The 20,911-nt window shown below is 47.8% G+C and overlaps 1 protein-coding gene across 1 annotated transcript in view; it reads left to right on the plus strand.

The window, feature by feature from the left end:
- LOC129714775 (cysteine sulfinic acid decarboxylase-like) overlaps positions 1-20,911 on the plus strand; it is a 28,194-nt gene that overhangs the window by 6,905 nt on the left and 378 nt on the right. Inside the window, 10 exon segments of the mRNA XM_055664611.1 lie at positions 578-684; positions 8,365-8,480; positions 9,814-9,893; positions 11,007-11,061; positions 12,235-12,351; positions 13,922-13,986; positions 14,623-14,704; positions 16,505-16,704; positions 17,823-17,874; positions 19,331-19,420. Coding sequence (XP_055520586.1) covers positions 578-684; positions 8,365-8,480; positions 9,814-9,893; positions 11,007-11,061; positions 12,235-12,351; positions 13,922-13,986; positions 14,623-14,704; positions 16,505-16,704; positions 17,823-17,874; positions 19,331-19,420 — 964 coding nt within the window.

Consider the following 20,911-nt stretch of genomic DNA (forward strand, 5'->3'; position numbering starts at 1 on the left):
GGTAAATCTGTCCTGAGGAGTTTCTGCTGCGCTCAGGAACTCCGAGTAGCAGATCTCTGCTCGTCCTTGTCCACGGCTTTGATCCCAATCCCTGGCCTGTGTGGACTTTAAGACTTCTAGACAATAGGTGCAAGGAGTAGGCCATTCGGCCCTTCGAGCCAGCACCGCCATTCAATGTGATCATGGCTGATCGTTCCCAATCAGTCTTTCCATCACAGTGAGGAGGTGCCTGGTTGACTCGCTGTGGTGGTCGGATGTTGAACTGTGTTCATTGTGTGTTCTGTTATTTTATTTTCCGCCATGACTGCAAGGAACGCAATATTGTTCAAACTATAAAGGAAACTTTATACTTTAGTTTGCTTGATCGAGGGTAGAAATGTCAATAAAATGGCTGTCGTCTCCCCCTCCTTTGAACCCCTTCCCACAGTTTGCCCATTGCCTTTTAACCCATCTTGCTTAGTCCATCTGTCCACGCACCATCTCCCCCCCAACCTGCCATACCGTTGCTTCCCTCCCCATTTCATGCTGACTGACTCGTTCCGCTTTGTCTTGCCCCCCCCCTTGCCCAATGATCCAGATACACCTATGAGATTGCGCCGGTCTTTGTGCTGATGGAAGAAACTGTGTTGAGAAAAATCAGTGACATGATCGGATGGAAGCACTGCGATGGACTGTTCTGCCCAGGTTGGTCCATCAGTTTATCAGTTCCAGCGGCAGAATTTGGCCATTCGGCCCATCAAGTCTACTCCGCCATTCAATCATGGCTGATCTATCTCTCCCTCCCAACCCCTGCCTTCTCCCCATAAACCCCTGACTCCCTCCCTCACCTTAGTCGTCCTGCGTAGTTTCGAGGTCCGTACTCCCTTGTCAACCCCTTTTCCACAGCCAACAATGGACCATTGTGGACTCCACCTGTCCTTGATCATCCTCGCTGGCCTTGATTTGTCCTTCTCATAGCTTTTATTCTTTGTACCTTTTCATACCTCTAGTTTCCCTCTCCCCTGACTCTGTCTGAAGATGGGTCTCGACCCGAAATGTCACCTGTTCTTTTTCTCCAGAGATGCTGCCTGACCCGCTGAGTTACTCCAGCACTCTGTGAAACGTCACCTATCCATGTGCTCCACAGATGCTGCCTGACCCGCTGAGTTACTCCAGCACTCTGTGAAACATCACCTATCCATGTTCTCCACAGATGCTGCCTGACCCGCTGAGTTACTCCGGCACTCTGTGAAACGTCACCTATCCATGTTCTCCACAGATGCTGCCTGACCCACTCAGTTATGGTGCAGCAGCATCTATGGAGCTAAGGAAATAGGCAACGTTTCTGGCCGAAATCCTTCTGGAAATAGGCAACGTTTCGGGCCGAAACCCTTACGGGTTTCGGCCCGAAACGTTGCCTATTTCCTTAGCTCCATAGATGCTGCCTGACCCGCTGAGTTACTCCAGCACTCTGTGAAACGTCACCTATCCTTGTTCTCCACAGATGCTGCCTGACCCGCTGAGTTACTCTAGCACTCTGTGTCTATGTCCTGAAGATAAGTCTGTTGGACTGTAAATCTATGTATAATAATAATAATAATACATTTTATTTAATGGCGTCTGAATTGCCCTTATTTAATAGTAAGATTAAACGAGTACTTACCAGTACGAAGTTTGATCTGTATTTTATGAGGAGTTACGATGAGGGATTACGTGAAGAACCCACCCAGCGCGCAGGCGCGGCATACTTCCAAGCAGCGGTGTGGAATCACAGATAGACACTAGTTGAAGTAAAGATAGTGAAGACCAACGAGACATTAGTCCGAATTTGATCTATATAATGAGGGTGGGAGCGGAGGGCACGTAATCCCTCATCGTAACTCCTCATAAAATACAGATCAAACTTCGTACTGGTAAGTACTCGTTTAATCTTACTATTTTACTTCGGAGTCACGTGAGTGACTACGTGAAGACTTCAAAGGTCTGTGATTTCAAACCGTGTAACAGTTATATCACTCACTGCCGAAAGATCATCGAGGGAGGAAGTGGTAGCTAGAGACCAACAAGTTTGTTTAGTTATAAAAGAAATATTTATTAACTATAACAAAAAACAAAATAGCTCCCATGGGCTTTAAATCATAACTTTGCGGTTTTTAAAACGGTATCCGCAAAGACGTCCTGTTCCATCAGCGGTTTGTTGTAAAATCGTTGGAATGTCGATTCCCTTGACCATCCCGCTGCTCTGAGGATGTGGTCGAGGGGAACCTGCATCCTATCCGCCGCTGAGGTGGACGCTGCCCTGGTTGAATGGGATTTAAAAACATTTGTGTTAATCCCTGCCATGCTGAGGACCTGTTTCAACCATCTGGATAATGTTTGGCTGGTTACCCGTCCAAAAGGCTTTCTGTGGCTAACCCATAAGGCTTTCTCTCTCCCTCTTAGCGTTTGGGTTGTGTCTAGATAATGATGAAGGTGGGTCACCACACACAGCCTAGGTTCTGGAGGGTAAGCCCGGAAGATCAACGGGGAGTTTGATGTACCTGGTCTACTTTGTTTTACCAACCCCGGCATGGTGAAAGTAATGGTATCTGGGGTGGTCACCATGTAGTTCAGATTAAGCTGATGGAGCGACTGAACCCTTTGAGCTGAGACAAGCGCCATGAGCATGAGGGTTTTGTAAGTGGCCTGTTCCAGGCTCAGGGATCCCACCGGAGGCCAACCTCGAAGGTGTGTGAGAACTACACTCACATCCCACATGTGAGTGTATCTAGGTGTAGGGGGTTTGGTATTAAAGATCCCCTTAAGGAGTCTGATGACTAGAGGGTGGGATCCCACACTATGCTGTTCTATCGGCATGAGGTATGCGGACAGTGCGCTCCGAGCCGTATTGATGGCACTGTAGCTCATCTTGAGATCATGGTGCAGGTGGGCCAGGAACTCCAGCACATCCGAGATCGAAGTCGTCGTGTAGGATGTCCCTGCGTCCAGACAGTACTGTTCCCATTTCCTGATGAAGGTCAGGTACTGTTTCTTGGTGGAAACTCGCAGGGATGCCGACATGGTGGTGATTGTTCTGTCTGATAACCCCAATCCCCGGTAAGGCCTGTTCAAAATCTGGAAACCAGGAGTTTCAATTTTTGGTGGCATGGATGGCTAATGCCAGTTACCGGGTGAGTCAATAATTGGGGGTGGTGTTGAAGGACCATTGGTGTCTCTACCACCATGTCGTGGAACATTGGGAACCATGGTTGGGTAGGCCAGTCGGGCACGACCAGAATGCCAGAGGCTGAGTCTGCCTGAATTTTCTGGAGTACCCGGACTGATGAGGCAGAAGGGAGGGAAAGCATAGAAAAAGAAATTTCCCCAGTCCAGCGTGAAGGCATCTACCGCTGCTGCCTCTGGGTCTGGTTCCCAAGCCACATACATGGGTAGTTGGTGATTTAACCTAGACGCAAACAAATCTATATCTGGCGTACCATATTGCTTGATAATTTTAGCAAATAATTTTGGGTCCAACATCCATTCGATGTTGTCGTTGAATTTTCGTGACCTGGTGTCCGCCACTAAATTTAGTTTGCCTGGTAAATAGGCAGCTGATAGCCAAATATGTCTCTCGACACACCATTGCCAGATTATAGCAGTTAATTTGTCGCATGATACTGATTTAATGCCACCCATGTGCTGGATATAAGATACTGCCGTAGTGTTGTCGATCATAATTCTAACATGCACGTGTCGCATACCAGATGCATATGCTTTTAGCCCATAAAAGGCGGCGAGCATTTCCAAAAAGTTAATGCCCAGTGATTGTAGTAGCGATGCCTCTGAGTTAGTCCATCTGCCACCTGTGCTGTCTTTGGAGTTAGTAGCTCCCCAGCCTAAAGCACTGGCATCCGTTGCAATGGTTATGTTAGGATTGGTTACGGTGATAGGACTGTGACTGTGCCAAATATTGTCAACCCACCACTGAAGTTCTGATTTGGCTTCAGCGGGTAAATCCATTTTGCGATCATAATGCCCCCTATGAAGGCGTAATGCATGAGTCCTTGCTCTTTGTAGATTTTGATAATGCAAGGGCCCATGTTGGGCAGCCGGAAATGCTGCTACTATAGAGCCAATAACTCTGGCTACATGCCGTATTCTAGGTTGCGGTGTGGCAATTAAATGGCTACAAGCTTCAATGAGTGAAACTGTTTTGTTTGTGGGCAGAGTGACAGTCATGTGAATCGTGTCAATAGTGAAGCCTAAGTAATCCATGTTAGTAGTAGGCTCCAATATTGATTTATCTGGGTGGAGGATAAAACCCAAAGTTTCAAGGAGTTGTTTAGTGGCTAACACTCCTGCGACAGCTTGTTCCCGTGTTCTTCCTAATATGAGAACATCGTCCAGATAGGCCACTACTAAATGTTTTAGTTCTCTCAATTTCTTCATGGCCACTTTAAGAATTTTCGTAAATAGTCTGGGAGCTGTCGTTAAACCATTGGGCAAAGCTCGGTACTGCCATAGCTGGCCCCTCCAGATAAATTTCAGATATTTAAAGTAATCTTTATGAATGGGTACCAAATAGTAAGCATCTTTGATATCTATGCTTGCCATGTAGTATCCCTTGGAGATCAGTTGTCTGGCAGTGACAAATGTCTCCATTTTGAAATGTTGATACTCAACAGACTGATTGAGTGATGTCAGATCAATAATAATGCGACATCCACCATCTTTTTTGGTTTTGAGAAAAATATTTGATACAAATTCTTGCGGCTCGTGTGTGGTCATTTCTATGATGCCTTTAGCCACGAGCCGATCAAGTTCAGCTTGTCCTTCTACTCAACTGCCGAGGGAAGGAACACCCTTTGGGGCATGTGCTGAACTGGCGGTTCTACGCCTGGTTTGAATTCAATCTTGTATCCACTAATACTGTTGAGTATAAACTGATTGTTAGTAAGGGAGCACCAAACATGCTTGAAGAACCTCAAACGTCCCCCTGTTAATACTACACCCTTTGTCTGTGTATGTTGACAGGAACCAGACCCACCTACCTCCATGTTCACTTGTGGGGTCGTTTCCGGTGGGTCTGGCCCAAGGTTGTCCGTGTTGGTGCTGCGGTGGGGCGGCGCATCTTCCCACGGCTCCGCCCTGGGCCCCGCTCTAAAAAAGAGCACTGGGGGTAGTGGGAGGCGGTCACCAGGCTTTCACCAGCTCGGTATCTGCTGGTGGATGCCGAGGCGTGCGGCCAACTGGGTGTCTTCGCCCTGCTCGGTCCTGGCCCTGCCCTCATGAGGCCTACTGGTTTTGCCGCCTCTTCCAACTCCTTGAGCCTTTTGGCCAGATCCGCACCAAATAGCAGCGCCTGTCGTTCGGGCGCTGGAGCTTTACAGAGGCCGGCATATGTTGGGTTGAGGGCAGGCCTGATGTTGTCCCGCCGTAGGTTGTTTAGCTCATACGTGGTGCTGCACATCAGTGCGAGGGCATCCTGCTGGGGTATGGTCAAGTCTTCATCCCCAACGGACCGAGCAAAGGCGGTGACGGCTGCTGAGTGGAGCTTCAGGACTCGCTGCATTTTGACCTCCTGAGCCCTTATGTGCTGCCCCAGCTGGTTCCAGATCTGCCCATTTACCGTCTTGACCCTCAGCGCCTCGCAATTTTCGGGCGCGCTGTAGTTGTCAAGGGCCTGCTGGACAGCCTTGTCCTGCAGCGGGTTGTTGGACAGCCTGTTTATAGTTGCCGCCATTCTGGGTGGCAACACCATCCCAGTTGTTGGTGGTGCCGCATATCAGCCCACTACACCCAGTAGCTCTTCTTCCGGCACGCCCGGCATGCTGACGATATCCTCCGCCTGCCCTTGGGATAGGCCAGCCCAGTCCTGGCCTCCCTTACTGCCCTCGAATATAGAGGGTACAGAAGGGTGTGGAGAGGAGGAGGCCAAAGCCCGTCCTCCTGGGAGATGCCGCATCTCCTCATTAATCATACGCTCGAGGAGCTGCCTCATGCAGCTTATCCGAGCGTCTCCCCTTTTCGGTGGGGGAGAGTGTTCCCGTTCCTCCGAATCATCGGAGGACACCGGCCGGTCGGTTTTCTGTGTCGCCTTCCTCCCTGTGCGGGGCGTTGAGATCTGCAGCACTGGGGGCGGCTCGGTGTCGGGTGAGCGGGAGCGTTGAAAAAGCTCCTCCGCTGCGAGAGGCTGCCGTCCCGCTATGGACCCGTCCTCGGGTGGAGTAGGGCAGGCAGTCCTCCTGGCTGGTCGCTTGCGAGAGGCCATTATTCTCTCTAGCGCGACTCTGTAACAAAAAAGGCACTTACCTGAGGTCTCGTCTTTATGCTGCAGCTGGAGAGCCTGGCTCCAGCTGCTGCCGCTGTTGCACTGCTGACGTAATGCCGCGCCTGCGCGCTGGGTGGGTTCTTCACGTAGTCACTCACGTGACTCCGAAGTAAAATGGCGCTATAGCGGCTCTGAGCCGGCCCTGCTGAGTGCCCCCCTACCCCCCACCCCCCTGGACTTTCTCCCTCGGATGGTCACGTTGCACAGACACATCTGCACTTAACTCTGTTTGAACTGTTTTGACTATTTTACTGTTCTTTTTACAATCCATGTTCTCGGGGTATCTAAATTTAAATTTTATTCGTTATTTAAGTTATGACATCGGATGGAAGCTGCAAACCCAAATCTCGTTGCCCTTATGGGCAATGACAATAAAAGATATTATTATTATTATTATTATAAACATACAATAAGCAACAAAGCACCAGTAATTAAAAAATCAACAATAAGCAACAAAGCATAGCACTACGAGTTAAGATTGATATAAAATAAGATGCATTTGTTGCAGTTGCAATGAGTAAGCTAGTTTGAAAAGATGGGTTTTAAGAGCGGTTTTGAATTCTGTCATGGAGTCCAGTATGTGGGTGTGAGGGGGTAGCGTGGCAGAAGGCCCTGGCACCCATTGGGACGACAGGTGGCGCAATGGGCTAAGTGTTCGGCTGGCGACCGGAAGGTAGCCGGTTCAAATCCCGCTTGGAGTGCATACTGTCGTTGTGTCCTTGGGCAAGACACTTAGAAACACAGAAACATAGAAATTAGGTGCAGGAGTAGGCCATTCGGCCCTTCGAGCCTGCACCGCCATTCAATATGATCACGGCTGATCATCCAACTCAGTATCGCGTACCTGCCTTCTCTCCATACCCTCTGATCCCCTTAGCCACAAGGGCCACATCTAACTCCCTCGTAAATATAGCCAATCAACTGGCCTCAACTACCCTCTGTGGCAGAGAGTTCCAGAGATTCACCACTCTCTGTGTGAAAAAGGTTCTTCTCATCTCGGTTTTAAAGGATTCCCCCCTTATCCTTAAGCTGTGACCCCTTGTCCTGGACTTCCCCAACATCGGGAGCAATCTTCCTGCATCTAGCCTGTCCAACCCCTTAAGAATTTTGTAAGTTTCTATAAGATCCCCTCTCAATCTCCTAAATTCGAGAGAGTATAAACCAAGTCTATCCAGTCTTTCTTCATAAGACAGTCCTGACATCCCAGGAATCAGTCTGGTGAACCTTCTCTGTACTCCCTCTATGGCAATAATGTCCTTCCTCAGATTTGGAGACCAAAACTGTACGCAATACTCCAGGTGTGGTCACTTCACCCACCTTTGCCTGCGTGTGAATGTGTGTGAATGACTGGTGGTGGTCGGAGGGGCCGTAGGCGCAGATTAGCAGCCTCGCTTCCGTCAGTCTGCCCCAGGGCAGCTGTGGCTACAGAAGTAGCTCACCACCACCGAGTGTGACTGAGGAGTGAATGAATAATGCGATGTAAAGCGCCTTGAGCATCTAGAAAGGCGCTATGTAAATCCCATCCATTATTGTGCTGAGGTTGATGGGTGGTAGTGCCAGTAGACCTGCTGATGAAGGCCGCAGGGAGCGGGAGGGGGTGTAAGTCTGAAGGAGGTCTGTGAGATAAACTGGGGAAAGGTTATGAAGCGCTTTAAATATTAATAATACAATTTTAAAGACACAGGGAGCCAGTGTAATTGAATCAGCAGGGGTGTGACTTGATCAGTGGACTTTGAGCGTGTGTTAATCGGTGCTGCAGAGTTCTGGATGAGTTGACGTCGGTGAATACGTTTGTTGGGGATGCCTGCCTGGATCGCATGGCAGTAGTCGATGCTTGATGTGACCAAAGCATAGACTAGAACTTCCGTGGAGTGTTGTGTTAAAGCAGGACGTAGTCTGGAGGTGTTTCGGAGATGGGAAAAGGCAATCCGGGAGACATAGTGTATATGACTGGAGAAAGAAGAGGTACTGTCCAAGATAACACCAAGGGTCTTAACCTGTAACTTTCAAATAATTGAAACGGGAGCTGACTGGAGATATCTGGTATTATTATGTGGCTTGTCTGTACTCAGGAGGATCCATCTCCAACATGTATGCTATGAATGTGGCCCGGTACAAGCTTTACCCTGAAGTAAAAAAACGAGGCTTGTGGGAAGTTCCGCGACTGGCGATCTTCACCTCTGACGAGGTGAGTCGGGCTGGACCATTTATTGAAGAGGTCGTTTCTGTTTGCAAACTGTTTGAGCTATGCCTGAGTGTTCGCCTCTGCTCCAGAATCCTTTCATTTTAAACCATGTTAAACGAATCTCTAAGATGGGACTGCAGATGCTGGAAAATTGAAGGTAGACACAAAAATGCTGGAGAAACTCAGCGGGTGAGGCAGCATCTATGGAGCGAAGGAAATAGGCAACGTTTCGTCCCGAAACGTTGCCTATTTCCTTCGCTCTATAGATGCTGCCTCACCCGCTGAGTTTCTCCAGCATTTTTAGAAACATAGAAACATAGAGAAATTAGGTGCAGGAGTAGGGCCATTCGGCCCTTCGAGCCTGCACCGCCATTCAATATGATCATGGCTGATCATCCAACTCAGTATCCCGTACCTGCCTTCTCTCCATACCCTCTGATCCCCTTGGCCACAAGGGCCACATCTAACTCCCTCTTAAATATAGCCAATGAACTGTGGCCTCAACTACCCTCTGTGGCAGAGAATTCCAGAGATTCACCACTCTCTGTGTGAAAACCTTTTGTCTACCTTAAATTAATCTCTGCCTGCACGTGATCCATATCCCTCCATTCCCTGCATATCCATGTGCCGGTCCTAAAAGCCTCTTAAATGCCATTTTATCTCTGCCTCCACCACCACTCCTGGAGGCAATGAACCCATATTTCTGTCTGCAATGCAAGTTCTGTCCTCCTGCACACAAAGGACCAGCATTATTTTTATGTACCACCCCATGACATGGCGTCAAGGTGCTTCGGACTTCCCAATGGATCCAATTGCGTTTTGTAAAAGAAATTTGGTGTCGACGTAGAATTCATTTCCTGATATTGACATCGTTAAAAGGCAATTGGACCGGCATTTTGATGGTTTTGTTTAGTTTAGAGATACAGCGTGGAAACGGGGCCCAACAGCCCATGCCCACCAGCGATCCCCGCGCGCTAACACACACACACACACACACACACACACACCAGGGACAATTTTGCATTTACACCAAGCCAATTAACCTACAAACCTGCACGTCTTTGGAGTGTGGGAGGAAACCGAAGATCTCAGAGAAAAACCCACGCTGTCGTGGGGAGAACGTGCAAACTCCGTACAGACGGTGCCCGTGGTCAGGATGGAACCCGGGTCTCTGGCGCTGTGATGCGGCAACTCTACCCCTGCGCTAGGCATGGCTAATGGAGTTAGCCTAGATAGGATTGGCGGCCAGCAACGACAAGGTGGACCTGTTTTGTGCTGTTGGAGTCTGTGATGATGAACAAATCCAGAGAGTAACTGTGTTCTTTCTCCTCTCCAGTGTCACTACTCGGTCGCTAAAGGAGCTGCCTTCCAGGGTCTGGGTACGGACAGTGTGTTTGTAGTAAAAACAGATGAAAGGTGAGTTTGGAGTGTGCTGACACTGCAGTTACTGGCTGGTATAACAGAGTGGTCTTCAATGGGAGCAGCGATATGGCTCCTCAAAGGGAGAAGATCTGGCTCCTCAAAGGCTCAAAATGGCAACAATACAATACAATTTTATTTGTTGTCATTTGAACCTCATTGAGGTTCAAACGATATTTGGTTTCTGCAGTCATACACACAAGAAAAAGAACCAAGACACAACACAATTTACACAAACATCCATCACAGCGCATCTCCTCCTTGCTGTGATGGAAGGCAAAGACTTATCTCTCCCCTGCACTCCCCATTCTCCTCCCGATGTCAGAGTCAAAGCCCCCGGTGGGCGATGGTAAGTGTCCCGCAGCCATTAACGCCGCGCCGTGCGATGATGTAAGGCCGCGCTCCAGGTTCAGGAACAGCTTCTTCCCAACAACCATTCAGCTGTTTCGTCTTTTCGTGTCCATCTTCCAATGTTTCAAATGTTGACATCGCCCCATCCTGAAAAGGATCCAAGCTTCCAGCGACAATCAGTGGGAGCCATCACTTGTCGCAATAGAGCGATTGAACAATACAAACTCAAACTAAGCTGCGAAGTGCCTTGGTTGTACTAGGAACTTCAGGCTTTTTTTGTTTTTTACGCTATATATTGTGTTTTTCATTTATTGAACTTTTGAATTTTGTTGAATCTATTGAGTCCTGTTCATAAACCCATTGTGCTGCTGTAAGTAAGAATTTCACAGTTCTATTTCAGTACGTATGACAAAGTGCCATTGACGACAAATGACAACGGATGATGACTTGTGACAGTGCATGTTTTTAACGTGCTATTTATTTGTCTGTTCGAGCATTTAGCATCGGGAGACGAATGGAAAACTGGGGAGAGACAATGACTTTGCCTTCAATCACAGCGAGGAGGAGATTCACTGTGATGGATGTTTGTGGAAATTGTGTTAATTGTGTGTCATGGTTTTTTTTTTTTTTTTCTTGTATGACTGCAGAAACCAAATTTTGTTTGAACTTCATTTGAGGTTCAAATGACAATAAACGGTATTGTATTGTATTTCTCCATCTGGGTCTGACTTGAAGTAACATTTCCTTTCTGTTGAACAGAGGGAGGATGATTCCAAGAAATCTGGAAGAGCAAATTTCCATTGCAAGGTCCAAGGTAAATTCCACATATTAAACAGTGATGCTGGTCTATATGCAACCCCACCCCACTCCTGCCTGTTAAGTATTACCGGAACCATAACAACAACGGAGCAAGTAATTTAGCTGTCATTTACTAATTAACTTTGAACTTTGTATCATTGATCAATGCAACATGCATTAAATGGCAGATAGACACAAAATGCTGGAATAACTCAGCGGGACAGGCAGCATCTCTGGAGAGAAGGAATGGGTGACGTTTCGGGTCGAGACCCTTCAGTCTTCAGACTACTACACTTCTGCAGTTGTACAGGGCCCTGGTGAGCCCACACCTGGAGTATTGTGTGCAGTTTTGGTCCCCTAATTTGAGGAAGGACATTCTTGCTATTGAGGGAGCGCAGCGTAGGTTTACAAGGTTAATTCCCGGGATGGTGGGACTGTCATATGCTGAGAGAATGGAGCAGCTGAGCTTGTACACTCTAGAGTTTAGAACGATGAGAGGAGATCTCATTGAAACATAAGATTGTTAAGGGTTTGGACACGCTGGAGGCAGGAAACATGTTCCCGATGTTGGGGGAGTCCAGAACCAGGGGCCACAGCTTAAGAATAAGGTGTAAGCCATTTAGAATGGAGACGAGGAAACACTTTTTCTCACAGAGTTGTGAGTGTGTGGAATTCTCTGCCTCAGAGGGCGGTGGAGGTAGGTTCTCTGGATGCTTTCAAGAGAGCTAGATAGGGCTCTTAAAGATAGCGGAGTCAGGGGATAGGGGGAGAAGACAAGAACGGGGTACTGATTGGGGATGATCAGCCATGATCACATTGAATGGCGATGCTGGCTCGAAGGGCCGAATGGCCTACTCCTGCACCTAGAAGGCAGGAGAATCGGGTTGAGGGTGGGGTGGGGTGGGTTGCCCTTTCAGTGTGAAATGGCAGCAAGTGGGACCATGGGAAGGTGTATGTGTGTGTGTGTTTCTTTCTGATGGGGGAGAGTTGTTGGCTGGCAGTCTGATGCTTGCAAAGCTGGTTGAGGATGGTGCGAGTACGATATCTTAGTGGTGTCATCGAATCCAGCCAGCAATGCAAGTACAACACCAGCAGGGGGCACCATCAGCTCAGGGACGCATTTACTTGCATGTAGTTTCTAATGTTAGGAAGACCAGTCTGCCTAAAGTTGATTGTATTCTGGTTACAGGGGGCAGTTCCATTCCTGGTGAATGCTACATCTGGAACAACAGTCTTTGGAGCTTTTGATCCTCTGCCGAAAATTGCAGATATTTGTGAAAAAGAAGGAATCTGGTTTCATGTTGATGTGAGTTGATGTTGGTCGGGGTGGCGCAGCGGGTAGAGCTGCTGCCTCACAGCGCCAGAGACCCGGGTTCGATCCTGACTACGGGCGCTGTCTGTACGGAGTTTGTACGTTCTCCCTATGACCTGCGTAGGTTCTCTCCGGTTTCGGTTTTCGGCTTGTACTCGCTAGAATTTAGAAGATTGAGGGGGGGGATCTTATAGAAACTTACAAAATTCTTAAGCGGTTGGACAGGCTAGATGCAGGAAGATTATTCCCGATGTTGGGGAAGTCCAGGACAAGGGGTCGCAGTTTAAGGATAAGGGGGAAATCTTTTAGGACCGAGATGAGAAAAACATTTTTCACACAGAGAGTGGTGAATCTGTGGAATTCTCTGCCACAGAAGGTAGTTGAGGCCACAGTTCATTGGCTATATTTAAGAGGGAGTTAGATGTGGCCCTTGTAGCTAAAGGGATCAGGGGGTATGGAGAGAAGGCAGGTACAGGATACTGAGTTGGATGATCAGCCATGATCATATTGAATGGCGGTGGGTGTAGGCTCGAAGGGCCGAATGGTCTACTCCTGCACCTATTTTCTATGTTTCCTCCCACACTCGAAAGATGTACAGATTTGTGGGCTAATTGGCTTAGTTAAATTGTCCCTAGTGTGTGTAGGATAGTGTTAGTGTGCGGGGATCGCTGGTCGACACTGACTCGGTGGGCCGAAGGGCCTGTTTCGGTGCTGTATCTTTAAACTACACGAAAAGTTCTGGAAATGTTGAGTTCTGCAGTAGTACAAAAGATTGTGATGAAGGTCTTCCACCTGAAATGTTAGCTCTATTTCGAGCATCTGTACAGTGTATTTAAAAGGAGAAGGAGGGCTGCTGTGTAGGATGACACTTTACGACTTTAATAGTTCTTCACTTCAGACATAGATTAGAAACTGCTTTGAAAGAGCTGTGTTAAGGATGCGTGGACTTCTTCGTTCAAGGATGTGAGTTTACTTTAGAGATACAGTGTGGAAACAGGCCCTTCAGCCCACCGAGTCCGCCCGACCAGCGATCCCCACACACTAGCACTATCCTACACACACACAAGGGCCCATTTCCAATTTTTACTGACGCCAATTAACCTACAAACCTGTACGTCTTTGCAGTGTGGGAGGAAATTGGAGCACCCGAAGAAAACCCACGCAGGTCAGTGAAATGAAAGTGGCAATGCTCGCGGACTTTTGTGCAAAAAAAAAAAACAAACTCCGTACAGACAGCGCCCATAGTCGGGATCGAACCCGGGTCTCTGGCGCTGTGAGGCAGCAACTCTACTGTTGCACCACTGCATGCAACGCAGGCGTTGAATGGAATTGGAACAGTATTATCCTGAAAGTTCTCATGATTTTGCTTTGGACGGCCTTTGTGCAATTTCCCATTCTACTCTCTCAGCGCCCATAGTCGGGATCGAACCCGGGTCTCTGGCGCTGCGAGGCAGCAACTCTACTGTTGCACCACTGTGCCGCACTTGAATGGAATTGGATATTATCCTGAAAGTTATGCTTTGGACGGCCATTGCAATTTCCCATTCTACTCTCTCCATAACAGGCAGCCTGGGGTGGAAGTGTCTTATTTTCCAGGAAACACCGGCACCTGCTGACTGGGATTGAAAGGTAGGAACTGCTACAGGGGCAGCTATGTCCACTGTTGAGCTCATCCTGAAGCATGTACTGGTATATGTTTGGTTTGTTTTGTTTTGCTTAGCGCTCCCTACTTCAGAAGTGCTGGCCACTTTGTATCTTGAGTAACTCAGTGGGTCTCTTCTTCTGAAGGGTCTCGACACGAAACGTCACCTATTCCTTCTCTCCAGCGATGCTGCCTGTCCCGCTGAGTTACCCCAGCATTTTGTGTCCATCTCTGGTATAAACCAGCATCTGCAGTTCCTTCCTATGTATTTGCATCTTGAGTGTTGGCTCGGACTCCAGTATCTGCAAAGAAGAACATTCCCTCATGAAACCTTCCACAGCATGGCTGAGGGTGTTCTTGGATGGACCCACAACGCTGGAGTAACTCAGCAGGTCAGGCGGCATCTCTGGAGAGAAGGAATAGGTGACGTTTTGGGTCGAGACCCTTCGGTCTTCAGCCTCTGAGGTGAATGTATGTTTTGTGTGATCTGTCGGCACTGCATGTAATCTCGCCCCAAACTCTTCTTTGAAGATGTGTGGTCTTGTTCAATAACCTGTTTTGATGAGATAACTGAAGGCTGAGCAGCTGGACATGTTGACACTGATGCATTGCTGTCTTCCTAGGGCCAATTCTGTTGCTTGGAACCCACACAAAATGCTCCAGGTGGGGCTGCAGTGTTCAGTCTTCCTGCTCAACGATGACACCGTAGGTTGTATGAACTTTATACGCTTCCCCCTGTGATCGCGTGGAATTTCTCTCGGTTTTTCTCTGGTTTTCTCCAACATAACCCATAGACAACAGATGCAGGAGTCAGCCATTCAGCCCTTCGAACCAGCACCGCCATTCACCGTGATTATGGCTGATCATCCACAATCAGTACCCCGTTCCTGCCTTCTCCCCATATCCCCCAATTTTACCATATTTAAGAGCTCTATCTAACTCTCTTAAGAGCATCCCGAGAATTGGCCTCCACTGCGTTCTGAGGCAGAGAATTCCACAGATTCACAACCCTCCGTGTGAAAAACATTTTCCTTATCTCCATTCTAAATGGCTTGCCCCTTATTTTTAAACTGTGGCCCCTGGTTCTGGACTCTCCCAACATCGGGAACATGTTTCCTGTCTCTAGCGTGTCCAAACCCTTAATCTTATGTTTCAATAAGATCCCCTCTCATCCTTCTAAATTCCAGAGTATACAAGCCCAGTCTCTCCATTCTATCAAAGTATGACAGTCCCGCCATCCCGGGAATTAACCTCAGGCAGGTTTGTAAGTTAATTGGCTTTTGTAAATTGTCCCTAGTGTGTAGATAGAACTGGTGTATGGGGATCGCTGGTCGGCGTGGACTCTGTGGGCTGAAGGGCCCTTTTCCACGCTGTATCACTAAACAAACTTTTAAAAAGCTTAACCACTCTTATTACTTCAGCTCCGACCCAATTTTGAACATTAACCTCTCTGGTGGTCAAACAAAGTAGTCAGCCCTGTCGACACGGGTCGATTGGACCCATCCATGCTTGTCCCCAAGTGGGTCCATTATTAGGTCTGAAGAAAGGTCTCGACCCGAAACGTCACCCATTCCTTCTCCCCAGAGATGCTGCCTGTCCCGCTGAGTTACTCCAGTATTTTGGGTCTATCTTTAATTCCCACAATGTCGATCGGAGACTGCAGTGAATTCAACACTGCAGTCTTCTGCATACAATCCGGTAATTCATCTATATTGCCACTTTGTTACTCCAGTGCACCAGTGTACAGGTTCCACAAACTGTTCTATACCACCACAATGGCATAAAATACAATGAAAGATCCTGGGTCTCCATGCAATATACTATAGGGCTGGCCAGTGAACAGGACCTTCCCAAACTAAGTCAGAGCTAAAGTTGACCTTGCCTTTGGCTATCAGGGAGCAATTGGCTCGCTAATTCTCTGCAGTTGTTGCATTTCAGACACGCTGCTTGTCTTCTGCAAAGTACAGAGGAATCTTGTGGCTCAATGTCATGTTCCTTCAACTGTATCTAGTTAATACCTGGAGTTTCTATTTCCACAAGATAGACAATAGGTGCAGGAGTAGGCCATTTGGCCCTACGAGCCAGCACCGCCATTCAATGTGATCATGGCTGATCATCCCCAATCAGTACCCCTTTCCTGCCTTCTCCCCATATCCCCTGACTCCACTATTTTTAAGAGCCCTATCTAGCTCTCTATTGAAAGCATCCAGAGAACCGGCCTCCACCGCCCTCTGAGGCAGAGAATTCCACAAACTCACCACTCTCTGTGAGAAAAAGTGTTTCCTTGTCTCTGTTCTAAATGGCTTACCCCTTATTCTTAAACTGTGTGTGTGGCCCCTGGTTCTGGACTCCCCCAACACCGGGAACATGTTTCCTGCCTCTAGCGTGTCCAAGCCCTTAACAATCTTTTTTATATGATTTACTAGCACTTGAGGGGTAACTTTTTCACACAAAGATCAGACCTGTAACACTCTTGCTCAGCCATTGTGTTTTGCCTCTCTCCAGGGCCTCATGAAGAAGTGTCACTCTGCCAACGCGGGTTACCTCTTCCAACCGGACAAGTTCTACGACGTCGGCTACGACACTGGGGACAAGTCGCTTCAGTGTGGCCGGAAGGTGGATTGCTTCAAGCTGTGGCTGATGTGGAAAGCTGTTGGTACTCGAGGGCTGGAGGAAAGAGTTGACCGTGCCTTTGCCTGCACCAGGTTAGTGTGGCGGTCGGGGCCATGCCCATCCAGACTTAACCAATCCAATATAGACACAGAGTCCTGGAGTAACACGGCGGGTCAGGCAGCATCTCTGGAGAAAAGGAATAGGTGACGTTTCAGTTTGAGACCCTTCTTTGTGTAGGAATTGAGTTATGAGTTGAGTTTATTGTCACGTGTACAGAGGTACAGTGAAAAGCTTTTGTTGCGAAAGTTAGCGGAAAGACAATGCATGATTACAATTGAGCCGTCCACAGTGTACAGATACAGGATAAAGGGAATAATGTTTAGTGCAAGGTAAAGTCCGATCAAAGTCCAAGGGTGTCCAATGTGTTAGATGCTGGTTCATGCACAGCCTACCCCCCCACAAACTAGCAAGAGGGAGAGGTTGAGCAGGCTTGGACTCCCTTCCTTGGAGCGCAGGAGGATGAGGGGTGATCTTATAGAGGTGCATAAAATCATGAGAGGAATAGATCAGGTGGACGCACATTCTCTTGTCCGGTGTAGGGGAATCGAGAACCGGGGGACAGGTGTAAGGTTTAAGGGGGGGGGAACCCGAGGGGTAACTAGGAACCCGAGGGGTAACTTTTTCACACAAAGGATGGTGGGTGTATATAACGAGTTGCCGGAGGAGGTAATAATAATAATAATAAATTTTATTTATGGGCGCCTTTCAAGAGTCTCAAGGACACCTTACAAAAATTTAGCAGGTAGAGGAAAAACATGTAAGGGGAATGAAATAAATAGTAGAGACATGACTAGTACACAAAGTAAAGACAGAATACAATTCAAAACACAATATGAGGCAATTAATGCACAGATGAAAAGGGAGGGGGACGTGGGGCTATGGATAGGCAGAGGTGAAGAGATGGGTCCTGGTAGTTGAGACAGGTACTATTGCAATGTTTAAGAAACATTTAGACCGGTGCATGTACAGGATAGGTATGGAGGGATGTGGGCTAAATGCAGGCAGGTGGGACTCATGTGGATGGGGCAAGGCCCGTCTCCACACTGAATGGCTCTGACTAGCATGTGCAACGTTTTATACTCGCCTGTAAGAACTGACTTCCTGTCTCTTGTATATCAAGGACCCTTTCTTGTGCTTTTGAATTTTTCAGGTACCTGGTCAATGAGATGAAACAGAGGGCAGGGTTTCGACTACTGATGGAGGTAAAGTGACTCAACTCTAATACAGGTATTCCATGATTTATGATATCTCTTGCCATAACAGCATTGACTATTTGGGGTATGTGTATCTGTTTGAAGTTGCTTTTAACTGTAACGAGTGGCTCTCTACTCCATGTGGAGGAATATAATGTACTGAAATGTCCACGCTGAATTTTTCCCCCAGCCTCAAGGAATGACTGGAAAATGCCTGCACCCTTACCAAGCTAATTGACCCCCAACTTTACCCTATTTTCCTCTGAATAACTGAGGTTCATGGTGTTACAAGGGAAAGGGTATAAGGATCTGACTGGTAGAATGGAAAAAGGCTCCCTCGTCTGTTTAGTTACAAATCGGATGTATTGGCAAGAGAGGAAAAAACAATGCATGTCCCGGTCTGCACGGGGTCAGTTTTACAGCAGCACATCTCTCTCTTCCTCTCCTTTCTTTCTCTCTCCCTCTTTCTCTCTGCCTCCGTCTGCGGCGCTGATCGTGAATTAGCACCTCTCATATATGAACTAACTTCTGGGTTACTGGCGCCTGCCTTTATACAGGTAAGAAATCAGCTGTTGAAATAACCGCCGGTAAGTCCTGGCCAATAGTGCTGCTTTCAAATTCCAACTATATCCAATGGCAGGGGACTGCACCCCCCCGGGGAACAAAGCGCTATCAGCCGCAGACTGGCATGTAAAGCAATACACAGCGCTAGACTTGACGCGCAAATCAATGCACACAGCGCTGCAGACTTGGCATGCAAAGGTTTAATCAGAGCGCTGTCGGCTTAATGTGTGGGAATTTAAACAAAGAGCTGTCGGCTGCAGCACCATGGGTTCTAAATATAGCGCAACCAGCCACAGCGCCATGGGGTTTAAACATAACACTATGGGTCACAAACTGTTTCTTGTATACCACATGCTCACTGACCTTTTTGTCCCTCGTGTCTCCCATTATCTGCTTGGTACATATCCCCCCCCCCACACCAACCAACCAACCTGACCCCCTGGAGAGGATATTTCCACTGGTGGGAGAGTCTAGGACTAGAGGCCACAGCCTCAGCATTAAAGGATGTACCTTTTAGAAAGGAGATGACGTGGAATTTCTTTCATCGGAGGGCGGTGAATCTGTGGATTTTTTTGCCACAGACGGCTGTGGAGGCTAAGTCAATGGATATTTTTAATGTGGAGATTGACAGATTCTTGATTAGTACGGGTGTTGGGGGTTATGGGGAGAAAGCAGGAGAATGGGGTTGAGAGGGAAAGATAGATCAGCTATGATTGAATGGTGGAGTGGACTTGATGGGCTGAATGGCCTAATTCTGTTCCAATCACTTATGAACATGACTTATTTTTGTGTATCTTCTCTTTGGGCCATTCTTTCTGGATTTATGTGGTTTATTTTAAAAAGTGTTTTTTTGGGGGTTTTTTTCTGGAACTTTGATCATGTAAAAACTTCTTTCTTGCAGCCTCAGTGTGTTAATGTCTGCTTCTGGTACATCCCTCCCAGCTTGCGAGGGAAAGAGGAGAGTCCTGACTTCTGGAAAAACCTGGGAACGGTAAGGCTGTACTAGGACTTGGCTTTGCTGGTAGCAATCTATCCCTCCTAAAGAAAGTACATTGCGGAAGTTGAATGAGGACTTCAGTGCTTTTTGTACGAGGACATCTCCAGAGAGATTCCGTTCACTGTCAGATTACTCTCTTGTACAACTCCCACAAGGTTTTCTGCAGCAAGACTCGTGTTGTAAGACATTAAAGACTTTACCCAAGGTGGGGACATTTTTACCCAGGATAGAGGAATCAACAACTAGTGGACATATGTTGAAGGTGAGAGGGGCAAGATTTAATACAAACCTGGGTGGCAACTTTTTCGCTTGGGGTGGTTGGTATATGGAACATGTTGCCAGAGGAGGTAGTTGCGAAAGGTACTGTAAAAGACTCTTGGACAGGTTCATGGATAGGAAAGGCCAAACGCAGGTAAATGGGACAAGCTTAGACGCGGCATCTTGGTCAGCATGACAACTTGGCACATAGGGCCTTTTTCACGCCCTACTCTATCTATGACTGTAAATGCGAAATAATTCTTCACAGACTGTGATACAAACGTTGACCCTGTGTGGTAGGTTACAGTAAGGATCACACTTGAAGCTGATCCAGATGAAACCTCATCTGATCATAATCATAATCATGCTGTATTAGCCAAGTATGTTTTGCAACATATGGGGAATTTCCTTTGCCATACAGTCATACCAATAAAAAGCAACGGGACACACAAAATACATTTTAACATAAACATCCACCACAGTGACTCCTCCACATTCCTCACTGTGATGGAAGGCGGAAAAAAAAGTTCAATCTCTTCCCTTCTTTGTTCTCCTGCGGTCAGGGGTCTCGAGCCTTCTGCTGATGGGGCGATCTTGGCTCCCGTAGCTGGTGGCGTTTTGGGCCCTCGCGTCGGGGCGATCAAACTCCTACATCGGGAGGGGAATCTCGACTCCCCCGCGCAGAGCGATCTGACCCCGGGTCGGTGCTGGTCGAAACCTTCTGTGTCGTTTGGAGCTCCCGACATCGGTCTCTACCCGAGACTGTGAGCTCCTCGATTTTGAAATCTGCAGGCCGTGGTTGGAGCGACGATCCCAGGCAAGGGATCTGCTCCGATGGCAAGTCCACATCCCCGTGGTGGGGCTCCAAGTCATTTCCGAGCAAGGCCTCCAGCCCCATGATGTTAGGCCGCAGAGTGGCCGGAGATACGATCCGGAAAACAATCGCATATCCGGCAAGGTAAGAGATTGGGGGAAAAAGGTTTCCCCCGACCCCCTCCCCCACATAAAACAAACCAGAGAACATTAACACAAACTTTTAAAACACTGTAAAAATAACAAAATAAAGACAAAACAGACAGACTGTTGGCGAGGCTGCCATCGTGCGGCGCCCCCTGGTGGTGGTGGGGTGAGGTGGCTGGAGCCATGCTTTTGTAGGCAGAGAGGGGAATTTAACAAAGGATGGTTGTATTTAATCTATTCTGTTCACTGACAATGGTCTCATTTGTT

Source organism: Leucoraja erinacea, chromosome 40 (assembly GCF_028641065.1).
Source record: "Leucoraja erinacea ecotype New England chromosome 40, Leri_hhj_1, whole genome shotgun sequence".
In the NCBI taxonomy this organism is placed as follows: domain Eukaryota; kingdom Metazoa; phylum Chordata; class Chondrichthyes; order Rajiformes; family Rajidae; genus Leucoraja; species Leucoraja erinaceus.